At 39.4% G+C, this 13,661-nt stretch overlaps 1 protein-coding gene across 1 annotated transcript in view; it reads right to left on the minus strand.

Annotated features, from left to right (window-relative positions):
- Nucleotides 1-292: 292 nt before the first annotated feature.
- CEP295 (centrosomal protein 295kDa) overlaps nt 293-13,661 on the minus strand; it is a 65,198-nt gene continuing 51,829 nt past the window's right edge. Inside the window, exons 19-30 of the mRNA XM_011930316.1 lie at nt 9,468-9,568; nt 8,828-8,924; nt 7,603-7,848; nt 6,547-6,668; nt 5,090-5,267; nt 3,033-3,688; nt 1,856-1,996; nt 1,141-1,237; nt 889-1,056; nt 700-799; nt 513-612; nt 293-428 (exon numbers count right to left, since the gene is read on the minus strand). Coding sequence (XP_011785706.1) covers nt 390-428; nt 513-612; nt 700-799; nt 889-1,056; nt 1,141-1,237; nt 1,856-1,996; nt 3,033-3,688; nt 5,090-5,267; nt 6,547-6,668; nt 7,603-7,848; nt 8,828-8,924; nt 9,468-9,568 — 2,045 coding nt within the window. The 3' untranslated portion in view covers nt 293-389. The remainder of the gene's footprint in view (nt 429-512; nt 613-699; nt 800-888; nt 1,057-1,140; nt 1,238-1,855; nt 1,997-3,032; nt 3,689-5,089; nt 5,268-6,546; nt 6,669-7,602; nt 7,849-8,827; nt 8,925-9,467; nt 9,569-13,661) is intronic.

A 13,661-nucleotide genomic window follows, 5' to 3' on the forward strand; every position in this document is an offset into this window, starting at 1 on the left:
CATTTGTATAGGTCATTTCAAAGAGGGCTTATGAGGCTGTGAAACCCAGAGCTCTTAACGCTGTGACCAAAGATGGAAGTTCTCTATAGGATGCCATAGCACTCCTATGTTTGGTGCTATGTTTTCCTGAGGAGATATAAAACTTAATAATCCATGATTGTTGCCATGTGAGAGTTTTAAAGGTTAATCAAAATTTCTCTTCTTCAGGGCAAACTTGAAGATCTTTTGACTCCAACTTTTTAGGGGATCTAAAGTGACCTTGATGGACAGTGGAAGAAATCACAACATGGAATTCCTTGAATAAAAATTTATTGACTTTAAATAATTTTGTCTAATGCTACATATACACAATTTAAAAAAAAAAACCTCTTTACACTGTTTCTAGAAAGTCAGCATGTATTTCTGGCTCGAAGTTTCTCTAGTGTTTTCTGTGGAAGGAATAAAAATTTAGTAGATTCAGTTGTGTACTTCAGGCTTGAAAAATTAAGTCCTTCCCCCTCAGTTACACTTACCTTATGGAATTCTTTTGCCCTTGCTCTGTTTTGGGCATAAGCCTCTTGTTTTGCTTTTTCTTCCTTTTGTTGTTTCATTTCAGCTAGTTGATTGTATAACCTGTAAAGAACTTACATAGAATTAGAGGCAAACATTGCAAAAAGTGAATCACTAAAAATAAATAAATAAAAATAAAATCAACCTTACCTTAGACCCCTTTGGTGTTTTAGAGCCTGTGTGGTCTTTCTGTCTTCAGGAAAAGATGCTCTGACTTTATTCACGCCCTTTAGACGACTCACAGATGAACCTGAGGAAAGAAAAGTGAAATCAAGTTGTAATGAGAAGGCTTTAAACATTTCAGGGAGAGTTGTTGAAGATTTTAAAAATTCAACATACTTATAGATGGTTTCTCTTTAACTGTTTTGATATGAGAATTTTCAGAGAGACGAATTTTATTCTTTATTTCTTTCTCCCTCTGGTGGGATCTCTCCATAAATGATTTTTTTCTCCTTATAAATGCTTCTTGTAAGCTCCCTGGTATAGGTGTAAACCTTTGAGGGGTGTCTGTTGGGGGGAAAAGAAATTTATGACAGAAATAGGCAAAGTATCTACTTTCCATTAGAAGTGTGGAGACCATCCAAGGCTTACCAGTAGATGCTGTCCTTGGTTTTTCTATGGAAAGTTCTGATACAGCTGGATAATCTGAGGCTTCTCTTTCTGATACAAGAGGCAGAAACTCACTCACCTAATGGCAAGAAAGTTGCACGTTTTATTCAACTTTTTAAATGCCCCCCTCCCGCCTTTTTTTTTTTTTTTTAAGAAGGGGTCTTGCTCTGTTGTCAGATTGGAGTGCAGCGGTATGATCACAGCTCATGGCACCCTCAATCTTAGCTGGGTCTACAGAGACCCGCCACCATGCCTAATTTTTGTATTTTTTAAGGGATTGGGTTTTGCCTTGTTGCTCAGGCTGGTTCTGGGCTCAGGCTCCACTGCCCTCACACCTCTAGGCCTCTGTTTAGATAGCTTTATTCTACTGCCTCCCTACTACTGGAGTAAAATTACCAGTTGTTCTGAAGTCATTTTTCAGTATCTTGGAATAAGTTTAGGTAAAACTTCCAATTTGGCTCCATAGTTCTGCCAGAGTCTTGGAGACAGCCATAAATTGGAGTGGGGATTAAAAGAAAATGCAGTGGTTGACAGAATAGTGAAAATGTTTAAGACAAATTGAGAGTTGGTGGGGTGTCAGGTTAGTTAAATGCATAGCATAATTCCCTCCAATGAGTAACTTCTGATAAGTTGTAAGAGACAATCAACTGGTTTGCTCATAATGGGATAAAATAGAAGGAATGCTTATTAAATTTACCCGAAAGCTGCTTTTTGCTTCATTTTCACTCTTTTCTTCTAGGGTTAAATTTGCAAAATCCATTTCAGCAATACTGATATCACTGGTGCTTACTAAAGTTAGTTCTGGTTCTTCCATTATACCATGGCCAGTTTCTGTTTCCTGTGAACCACAATTAAAAGGAAAACTACGTCAAAATAGCCTTAAAACTAATAATTTTGTATATATTGCATTTTTTTGCAAGTGTATATAAATGTGAAAATGGAAAAATAAAAGCAGTAATTGGCAAAGAGCAACAGATCACATTTCCTTAGGCTTCTGTAACTCCAGCATTCAGTTGTAGAAATACTGGAGTCAACTTTGGGGAAGGGATGAAATAGTGTGACAATGGACCGAAAGTATCTACCACAATGATTACAAACCTAAATGCTTGTAGTGTTGGGCAAAAAATACAAATGCAGGTTGGCTGGGGCTGTGCAGAACTGCATCCTGTCTAAAGGGAGCAGGGGTTGACTGGGCTGCTGCCAAATGTGGGCCACTGACAGCCAACAGATTATAAGTGTTTCAAAGGAAGTATCTAAACACTGAACAAGAACAAAAGCAGCCAAATAAAACTAAACATGGTTTAGTTGTAATTCTTATTTTCAATCTGTTGTGCTTATTTGTGGAAGGATAAACTGCACATACTGCTAGATGAAAACCAGTCACCATTTGACTGGTGTTGAAAGCAAGCAGATTATAAGTTGCTTAGTATGAGGAGCAGGGTTCCAATACTTATTCCAATAATGGATTACATTGCAATGAGGCTCAACACTGAACGTGCTGAAGCACAGGCAGAACCACCATTTTTCAGGGAAGTTGGAGAAAGGATATCTGAATTGGAAGAAAAAGGATCTTTTGTAAAATACAATCAGAAGACAGCTTTCAAATTTTTAAGTTTCTTCATTATGCTGGATATTTCCAGTGATCACAAGGAATATTAAGTAGTTTTGCTTGTATTTTGTTTCAGGTTTTTCCTGCCAGGCACTGTGGTGTGTCCAAGCTACTTGGGAAGTTGAGGCAGGAAGATCCCTTGATCCTAGGAGTTTGAGTTCAGCCTGGGTAACACAGTGAGATCTTCATCTCTAATATTTAAATAAAAATATTTTTTCCCAAAAAGGAACTTAAATGTTATTTATACAACACTGATTTCACTTACCCAGACTGGTATAGAGCTCTGTAATGAAAATGATCCAGAACTTGCAAAAAGCTCTGACTGACTTAGTTGAGATAGTTTTTTGGTGATTTTTGGAATGTCTGTTTCAGCTGAATTCTCAAAACATTTTTCATTTTTAGTTAAGGAATATGGTGCCTGAATTGAAGTCCCCATCTCCACTGTACTTACACATAATCGAGAGTCAATTTCCTCTATCTGTGGATTTATGTCTAAAACCCTACAGGTTTCATTTTTATTATCTTCAGTGAGTCCTTGACTTTGTAAAATTGTAACAACCCCTCTTTTTGATAGTTCTTCAAAGCCCATCCTTTCCTTTCTGCTTTCTAGTTGGTGTTTTATTGAGCACTCACTAGAGTTAGAACCACATGGAGTGCTATGTACATTTAACTGATCAAATACATTAGCTTCATCAGATGAACTGTAGACTGAACTTAAGTTTCCTACAGAAAGCTGGAAATGAACACTTTTTTTCTTGTTTTGTAGTATTTCAGTATGTTCTTCAGAGGAATAGTTCTGATTTTTCATGCCTTGGGAAGAGTCCCTTGCTTCAATGCTAAAAATACTTGGTAGATCAGCATGCTGGCTCTCCTCCTGTGAAGAATATTCTGGCAGAAGCTGTTCAAAACATTGTTCAGATCCTGCATTAAGAAATTTAAAAACCAGTTAATCATTGTTACATGTTGTAAAACTTGGATACTGACAGTCTAATAGTTTGTCATCCAATTGCAATTTTAGGCATAAAAGTTGATGTGTATAAACATGAATACAAAGATAAGGATGGTCACAGTGATTTCTCAAACTACAGCTCACACCAAGTATTTTTTTTTCTATTAATATTTAGTAAGGGCAATATGGCTATAAACTGAAGATGTTTTTCCTTTATAAGAAGTGAATATGATTTTAATAATAGAAAAGAGAATAAAGCATCCATGTGTCTCAATTATGTGTATATATAATTTGTACATCCTTGTGTCATCTCATGATCTCATGTATGTATGTATGTATGTATGTATAATAATTTGTACAAAAAACTCAAGCAGAATACTTATTTTCTTTTTTTTTTTTTTGAGACGGAGTCTCACTCTGTTGCCCAGGCTGGAGTGCAGTGGCCAGATCTCAGCTCACTGCAAACTCTGCCTCCCGGGTTTATGCCATTCTCCTGCCTCAGCCTCCCGAGTAGCTGGGACTACAGGCGCCCGCCACCTCGCCCGGCTAGTTTTTTGTATTTTTTAGTAGAGATGGGGTTTCGCCATGTTAGCCAGGATGGTCTCGATCTCCTGACCTCGTGATCCGCCAGTCTCGGCCTCCCAAAGTGCTGGGATTACAGGCTTGAGCCACCGCGCCTGGCCAGAATACTTATTTTCTATGTTGCCAGGCTGGTCTTGAACTCCTGGGCTCCAGGGATCCTCCTGCCTCAGCCTCCCAAAGTGCTAGGATTACAGGCGTGAGCCACTATACTTGGCCTAAGAATACTTAAACTGGCTGGGTGGTGGCTCACGCCTGTAATCCTAGCACTTTGGGAGGCCAAGATGGTGGATCATCTGAGGTCGGGAGTTCAAGACCAGCCTGACCAACATAGTGAAACCCTGTCTCTACTAAAAATAGAAAATTAGCTGGGTGTGGTGGCACATGCCTGTAATCCCAGCTACTTAGGAGGCTGAGGCAGGAGAATCGCTTGAACCCCGGAGGCAGAGGTTGCAGTGAGCTGAGATCGTGCCATTGCACTCCAGTCTGGGTAACAAGAGTGAAACTCAGTCTCAAAAAAAAAAAAAAAGAAAAGTAAACTGTTAACTATCATATAATGATTGAGGTAAGGAAATTGAGGAACAAGAGGCAACACTTTTTATTTGATAATGTTCAGTATTGTTTAAAAAAAATGCATGTATTACTTCTGTAATTTAAATATTTTTTTAACACCCAGGATAGGGGTGAGAACAGGGGTGAAGACAAACCAAGAGGTGCTAAGCTTAATTTCTAAGGAAATGGATGATGTAAAAAATCATGAAAAAATTAAATTTTTCTGACTTAGTCGTACATACCCCCAATATTTTCTGTAGCAAAACTGTGAGCTCCAACATGAGCCAAGTTAGTGTCAGGTTGCTGATTCGGGCTTGTGTTAAGAGAAGAATGCATGCTGGTCCTCCTCAGCGCTGTGAAATAAACTGTACTTTTGGATGATCCAGTAGCACAGTGGCTTTCAGATGAAGAAGCTGATCTCTGGCAGGAAACAAAAGGGAAAGGCTGAAATACTGATTAGGTATTACCAATTGAATCAATAATCACTGTGTTCCTTTGGTATTACTCTTCCTTAATTACCACTTTACTATGACAGTAATGATTTGCTTTTTCAAATCCGGTTCTTTTCAATCAATATGAAAGAGACTTTAAAATGTCAGACTATCAGGAAGTGGAAGCAGAAAGACTCAGGTTTAAAATCTCAGCTCCTTTGACTGTGTAGGAAGATACTTTAAATTTTGCAAAATTGTATTTACCTTACTGTTTAAATATGTTCCACAATTAAAAGTTGTTATCAAGCCTTTTATGGAATCATACTCCTTAGGTGGAGATAGGTGGATAGGACAAGCAAAATTGTAATGCAGCGGTTTTCTTTTTTTTTTTGGAGACGGGGTCTCACTATGTTGTCCAGGCTGGAGTGCAGTGGCATGATCTCAGCTCACTGCAACCTCTGCCTCCCAGGTTCAAGTGGTTCTCAGTCCTCCGAGTAGCTGGGACTACAGGCATGCCACCACACCCAGCTGTTTTTTGTGTGTGTTTTTTTTTTTTAGCAGAGACGGGGTTTCACCATGTTGGCCAGGCTGATCTCAAACTCCTGTCCTCAAGCAATCTGCCCGCCTCAGACTCCCAAAGTGCTGAGATTATAGGTGTGAGCCAACCACACCTGGCCCAATGCAGCTGTTTTCAAACTTGGTTCCACATTAGAATCACTTGGGGAGCTTAAAAAATAATAATAATAATTAATACTATCCAAGCACTCCCAGAGACTCTGCTTTAATTGGTCTAGGGTGTAGTCTGGGCAAGAGTATTTATTTATTTTTTATTTAAGTTTTCCATGTGATTCTTTTTTTCTGTTTGTTTCTTTTTTTAAAGACAGGGTCTGGCTCTGTCACCCAGACTGGAGAGTAGTGGCACAATCTCAGCTCACTGCAGCCTCTGTCTCCTGGGCTCAAGCAGTCCTCCCACCTCAATCTCCCGAGTAGCTGGGACTACAGGTGCATACCACCACACCTGGCTAATTTTTGTATTTTTAGTAGAGACAGGATTTTGCCATGTTGGCCAGGCTGGTCTCAAACTCTTGGCCTCAAGTGATCTGCCCGCCTTGGGCTCTTAAAGTGCTGGGATTACAGGCATGAGCCACTGTGCCTGGCTTTCCATGTGATTCTAGGTTAAGGTTTAGAAGAACTCTTGTTCCAGTAGGAGAAATGGCTTAAAACTATTTTTAGATATTCACTGCAATGGGACATCTGCTTTAATATACCTGGTAAAAGTCTCTGTTGTCTGGAGAAATCCCAGAGGATGATGATGATAAGTCAAAATCTGGATGTGGTTCTAAGGGTTTAAACAGCTGATGATGCAAATTAGGAAAAATGTGTTCCAATTCTGGAAAGTCAAGGTCAACTGTTGGAATTTTTGAGGGAAAAAAACCATAAATTTATTTTTAAGGTAAATACTAGAAAAGGAATATTAAGAACATATTCATAAAAGCTTATTTTCAGGTAACTCCAGTATAACAAAAACTTCAGTTTTTCCCCCATAATCAGCAGATACTTTAAAGTTAAGTCCTATCACGATTATTTCAAAGGTCCAAAAATAGGGATCCTCTCAGTGACCAAAACTTTTTAAGTTTTATTTTTAGAGAAATTTCATTTTACTTTTTTTTTTTTTTTTTTTTAAATAGAGATGGGGTCTCAGTGTTGCCCAGGCTGGTCTTGAAATCCTGGGCTCAAGCAATCCTCCTGCCTCAGCCTCCCAAAGTGCTAAGATTACAAGTATGAACAAACTTTTGACAAATACAAATTTCTGTTTCTACAGCCTTAGGAGGCTAATTAGGATCAACAGGACATATGTAACCATTGCTTCAGTATAAGCTTAAAAAAGGAAAAAGGCTCACTGTATTCAGTGTTACTATGGGCCAGACATTGTGCTTTATGTGCACTATCTCATTTAATCTCTAACATTCCTCTTTTACAAAAGATGAAAAAGTAACTTGCCCTTGGTTTTACAGCTAGGAAATGGTCAGGCTATGACTCAAATCCAGAACTGTCTGATTTCTGAGCTCCTGCTCTTATTTATCAGTAATACTGTCTCAGCCGTAATAGTTAACTCTGCAATGATAAAGGAAGATTTGCTAATTAATCTCCTGTACACGTGCCTCAGTGAGTCTAACTGGTTGCAGATCCCCTTTCTCACTAAATGCCCTCAATATTTTCTGTGGTATAACGGTGTTGTAGCAGGCCATAAGAACTTGAAGCTCAAACAATCACTGCATAAAATTAAAAATGACGAAAGGTGAAAATTTAAAAAATAATTTTACCCTGCAAATCTGTTTTTTCAGGTATCAAATTTGCTTCATTAATGTACTTGTCTATCATTTGCCGAAAGTGTGTGTGACCACATGTAGTTTCATCCACTGCAGGCAACAGAGATTTATGAACTTCTGAAGAGTTCCGCCACTGATAAATATCTTGTGTTGAAGGAACTATGGAACTTATGTTTGTTTCCTGTTCTTTACCGGCGGTAGATTCTTGCTTGCTATCATCCATGTGCTCTGAAAATGACTCTGAAAATTGAGTTTAATGAAAATATGTAAATAGGTCAGGTGTGGTGGCTCACGCCTGTAATACCAGCACTTTGGGAGGCCAAGGCGGGTGGATCACGAAGTCAAGAGATGGAGACCATCTCGCCAACATGGTGAAACCCCGTCTCTACTAAAAATACAAAAATCAGCTGGGCGTGGTGGTGCACACCTGTAGTCCCAGCTACTCTGGAGGCTGAGGCAGGAGAGCTGAGATCACGCCTTTGCACTCCAGCCTGGCGACAGAGTAAGACTCCATCTCAAAAAAAAAAAAAAAAAAAGTAATTGACAGTGACACTATACTCCTTTTAATGTAATATTCCTTATACACATACTGGGTACTTCCTTACAGACATATTTTAGTGGAGAGGCATGGTGATACATGTTGTTAAGAGATCAGTACAACCATGAAATTTGCTCAGATAGGTTTCCACTGAATGGAAAAATATATTAGCAACTGCTTCTCAAAAGTGTTGTTGGGGATCCACAGAGCATCCCTGTTACTTCCAGAATGTTTTGCTGGGTGTGAATTTTTTTTTTTTTTTTTTTTTTTTGAGACAGGGTTTCACTATGTTGCTCAGGCTGGAGTGCAGTGGCGTGATTGTGGCTCATTGCAGCCTTGACCTCCCAGGCTCAAGCGATCCCCTTACCACAGCCTCCTGAGTAGCTGGGACTACAGGCACATACCACCACACCTGGCTAACTTCTGTATTTTTTGTAGAGATGGGGTTCTACCATGTTACCCAGGATGGTCTCAAACTTCTGGGCTCAAGTGATCCTCCCACCTCAAGGTGCTGAGATTACAGGCATGAGCCACCACGCCCAGCCATACTTCACTTTTGAGATTTAGAGGAACAGTTCCCCAAGGTGTATCACGAAAAACCAATGCTTCCTTCCATCACTGTACTGCAACTCAACTGGTGCTGGTCTTTCAACTTATTTATAAACATTTTGACCTTATTACCTGGATCTGTAAGGCTCAAATCTGTGTTTTCATAACTTAAAAGGCTTCCAGTGGAAACGGTTACTGAAGATAATGGCTCATGAGAAAGTGTTTTAGCCTAGAAATTAAGGGGAATATCAGACCACAATGTAGCAAGTAGTATGTAGGAAAACCCCAAATCACCAACCCTAGCAATTGTCATTTCTGAGCTCAGGTCAAGTGTAGAAACCTTCATAGTTACAAAGATCAGTAGAAAAACCTTTTCATCATTGCCCAGAAATGATTAGGCTTTCATAGACATACATACGCACCCCCCCACCTTCAGTCTCATTCATTCCTACAGCTGTTACCTTTATAAACACATGTGCATACACACACACACACACACACCCCCCCCACACACACACCCAACATATGCCCTTATTGTTTTACATTGTTTTATAGTTTTGCTTCTCAGAACTGTAGAGATCATGCATCAGGTAGACTGGAAAGCCTTCTGATGCTCAGATTTGGCTAGTTTCATCATTGATCCACTTCAGTAAAAGCAGATCTCAGATAATATGGACTTTAATGTTATAATATAGCTTCTGTAAACTAAACAGAAGACAATATGAAAGCCAAACAGCTCTAAAAATTGAGTGAATATTAAGACATTACTAACCTTATCATCTGGCTTCACAGTTGGACCCAAATATGTATGTTCTTCCTCCACAGCATAACTTAACACTGCATGATTTTCAACAACAGATTCCTTCACCTTAACTGAAAAATGGATTTTGGAGTTCAAGATGGGAGAAAAATATAGTTGGGATAGGACAAATCAAATTCTTAGCACCACAGGACACCATTCCCTGCTTTCCTACAATCTACTTTCTCATTTTGCTTCTTAAAGTTGTATTTTCTTAGATCAAAGAAAAAATTCACCTTATTTGTTAAAAACATTTCACTAGTCAGCACAATATAATTTTTCCTGGAAAACTGTGGCTATTGTTATTTTATGAATAAAATGCTTTAAGAAATTTGAATATTAGGTTTAAAAGCTAGAAAAGAACCAGTGTGATGAGAAATGCTTTTGCCACTATTTTAAGTGGAAAAGCAAGAATATTAAATCATAAACACAGTATGGTCCTAAAGATGAGAAAACATGCATATAAAAGAGACAATAAAGAAAACACCAGGGACAGGCACAGTGGCTTACACCTGTAATCCCAGCACTTTGGGAGGCTGAGGTGGGCGGATCACTTGAGCTCAGAAGTTCGAGACCACCCTAGGCAACATGGTGAAACATCATCTCTACAAAAATTACAAAAGTTAGCCCGGCGCAATGGCAGGCACCTGTAGTCCCAGCTACTCAGGAGACTGAGGTGGAAGGGTGGCTTGCTTCAGCCTGGGAGGCAGAGGTTGTAATGAACCGAGAATGTGCCACTGCACTCCAGCCTCTGCAACACAGCCAAACTCTGTCTCAAAAAAACACACCAAAATGTAGCCAGTGGTTGTTTATGAATGGTAGCACAAGGAGTAATTTTTACTTGTACTGTACCTTTTAGTGCCTTCTATTATTTTATTTCATTATTTTAGAGACAGAGTCTTGTTATGTTTCCCATGCTGGTCTTGAACTGCTAGCCTGAAGTGATCCTCCTGTCTTAGCCTTCTGAGTAGCTGGGATTATAGGCATGAGCCACTATACTCAGCTTTGTTTTTTTACAGCTTTCTAAATTCACAATGAGCATATATTACTTTTATGATGAATTATTCCTAATTATATTTGATATATTAAAACATTAAAATTATACTTTCTGTCTCATATTAACAACTCTTGTATTCTGAGCTTATTTTCCTTCTTACTCCAAGTGACCAACTGACACTCGTGAGAAAGCTCACCAAGATATATTGTAGTCTGTGGCTCTGAAAAATACAATTAAAACTGCTTCACTGAATATAAACAAAATTCTGCTTCATAATCTCAATGATATTAGAAGGTATGCACATTAAAGGCATATTTCTTAAATGTTTAAGAATTATTAATTATTCATTTTATTTTTTTAAAGATTAATCAAGTGCAGTAGTGAGAAGAGGGAAAAGAATATAACAAAGAGTTCGATCTGTGACTGTAAATAATCAATTGAGATAACTCATTACATTCGGACCAGGAGAATTATTTTTCAAATGTAGACCTAGTAAACAAACAGATAGGCATGGTGGCTCACCCCTGTAGTCCCAGCAACTCAGGAGGTTGAGGTGGGAGGATTGCTTAAGGTCCGTAGTTTCAGACCAGTCTGTACAACCTAGGAAGACCTCATCTCTACAAAAAAATAAAAAATTAGCTGGGCATGGTGACATGCTCCTGTAATCCTAGCTATCTTGGAGGCTGAGGCAGGTGGATGGTTTGAGCCCAGGATTTGGGATTTTGAATGAGCTATGACACCACTGCACTCCAGCTTGGGCAACAGTGTGAACAACTGTGCCTTGAAACAAAACAAAACAAAAAAACCAGGAAAAAATAATAAAATAATAAAATAAAAATAAAAAAACCTCACACATACATGTACACATCTGTGAGTACAGATATTTATTCATAAAATAATATATATTATGGTTAATGAAGCAGAAACAAAGCTAATAGCAAATCTTTGTCTTTATTTTTTTTGAGACAGAGTCTCACTCTGCCACCCAGGCTAGAGTGCAGAGGCACGATCTTGGCTCACTGCAACCTCTGCCTCCCAGGTTCAAGAGATTCTTCTGTCTCAGCCTCCCGAGTAGCTGGGACTACAGGTGCGCACCACCACGCCTGGCTAATTTTTGTATTTTTAGTAGAGATGGGGTTTCACCATATTGGCCAGGCTGGTCTTGAACTCCTTCCTTGTGATCTGCCCACCTCGGCCTCCCAAAGTGCTGGGATTACAAGTGTGAGCCACTGCGCCTGGCTGATATTTGTCTTTAAATACCATATATTTTTTGGATGACAGGGTCTTGCTCTGTCGCCCAGGTTGGCTGGTGAAATTTTATAGTGAGTCTTTATTTTCTCTTCTATTCGTAAGCAGCTTATTTTAAAAGCTAATTGGGAAATGAGAAGCTCATCTGGGTTGTTCAATTCAATCATAATAATTACAATTATTTACTGTCATCTGTAATATACCTAGAAGACTCCCTCAGTGGAGGGATGAATGAATAAGACAGCATTTGCGTAGTAGTAAGATGTGAAAAATAAAAGTGAGACAAAGGAGCAAGATCAGAGTCACTGAAGATGTTCAGAGATTCAGTGGATAGGTCCCTGAAAGCTGAAGAGAAATAACTGTCATCATTTGGGATGTGGTTCACTGATAACAGTTCCTAAAAAGGGAAAGTGACATAATGAAAGTAACACCTTACTGTTATCTTTTCATGCCATGCAGGAAAGCACCATTTCCTGTTTTCCTACAAAGGCAGACAGTACAAAGCTTGCAGTTAGTGGCTCCATCTTAAAAAATCTATTAAATCAAGGTGTGGGTTGGAAACAATGGAATAGTAATAACAAGACAGACCTTTCTAAAATGGAAACAATCTGGGCCAGCCGTGGTGGCTCACGCCTATGATCCCAACACTTTGGGAGGCCAAGGTGAGAGGACCGCTCAAGCCTAGGAGGAGTTCAAGACCAGTCTGGATAACACAGTGAGACCCTGTCTCTACAAAAATTAAAAAATTAGCTGGTGGGGTGGTGCATGCCTGTAGTCCTAGCTACTCAGGAGGCTGAGGTGGGAGGATCAATTTAGCCTGGGAGGTCAAGGCAGCAATGAGCTGTGGTTGCGCCACTGCACTCTAGCCTAGGTGACAGAGCAAGACCCTGTCTCAAAACAGAATAAAATAAAATTGAAACAATCTGAATCTGGGAATGATTCTGAGAAAGAGAAAAGGCGTCCCTGGTATCTAGGAGCTGACCGGACACTATCAGGTAGGCCCTGGTGTTCTGTTAAACATCAACAATTCCATGGAATGCCAATCTCAGAAACGGCCACTCTGTGACCGTGATAAAGAAAAAAAGAAATGAGACCCTTTGTAACCACATCTGAACACAGACAAAACCATGAATACTGTCTAAACCACAAGAATGACCAAGCATTCCCTCATCCTGGCTAATAGGAGTGACTGCTGCTGTTTTACCAGTTACAACTTTAGCTTCACTTCCATTCATACTACCTCCTAGATAAGAACTTTTCAGGTACCGAAACAGAATTACTCCTGCTTCCTGACAACATCCAATACTAATAATCAAAAAGCCCTGTTGCCCATGGTATGCATTCCCCCTCACTGCAACAGGTCAGACACTCAGCTTGGTTCAACTATAGGTGTGTTCCCGTAGTCTTTAGCTAGAGGATATCAACGAGTAGAATAAAAAGAAAATGCAAATATCCATTGTGTAAATTAAAAAGAGTGATGCGGGAGCGGGGTGGGGGTAGAGCAAGAGAGACGAATAGAAGCTTCCACCAACTGTCCTCATCACAGGAACTTCAAAGTTGGTAACTGAGGTGGGAAATTAAAGAAAGAAAAAATTAAAAAGAAAGAGAAATAAGCTTTCCTATATTAGGCTGACTTGTCCCAGAGGGAGCAACAGGCACAGCCCAGACCCAGGAAAAGTCTTAATAATATTATCTAATGTGCTCTGGAGACTCTCCCTCCCAGCACTCCCTCAACATGGGGAGAAGAAAAACAAGTTTTCCTTTGTTTTATGGTATGAGTTTATAGATTCTTGTTCTCTGTAACTAATAACTTGAAGTATTCTGTTTTTTTTTTTTTTTTCTGGAGTGCAGTGGCGCGATCTCAGCCCACTGCAAGCTCTGCCTCCTGGGTTCACGCCATTCTCCTGCCTCAGCCTCCTGAG

Source organism: Colobus angolensis, unplaced genomic scaffold (assembly GCF_000951035.1).
Source record: "Colobus angolensis palliatus isolate OR3802 unplaced genomic scaffold, Cang.pa_1.0 Scaffold850, whole genome shotgun sequence".
Lineage (NCBI taxonomy): Eukaryota > Metazoa > Chordata > Mammalia > Primates > Cercopithecidae > Colobus > Colobus angolensis.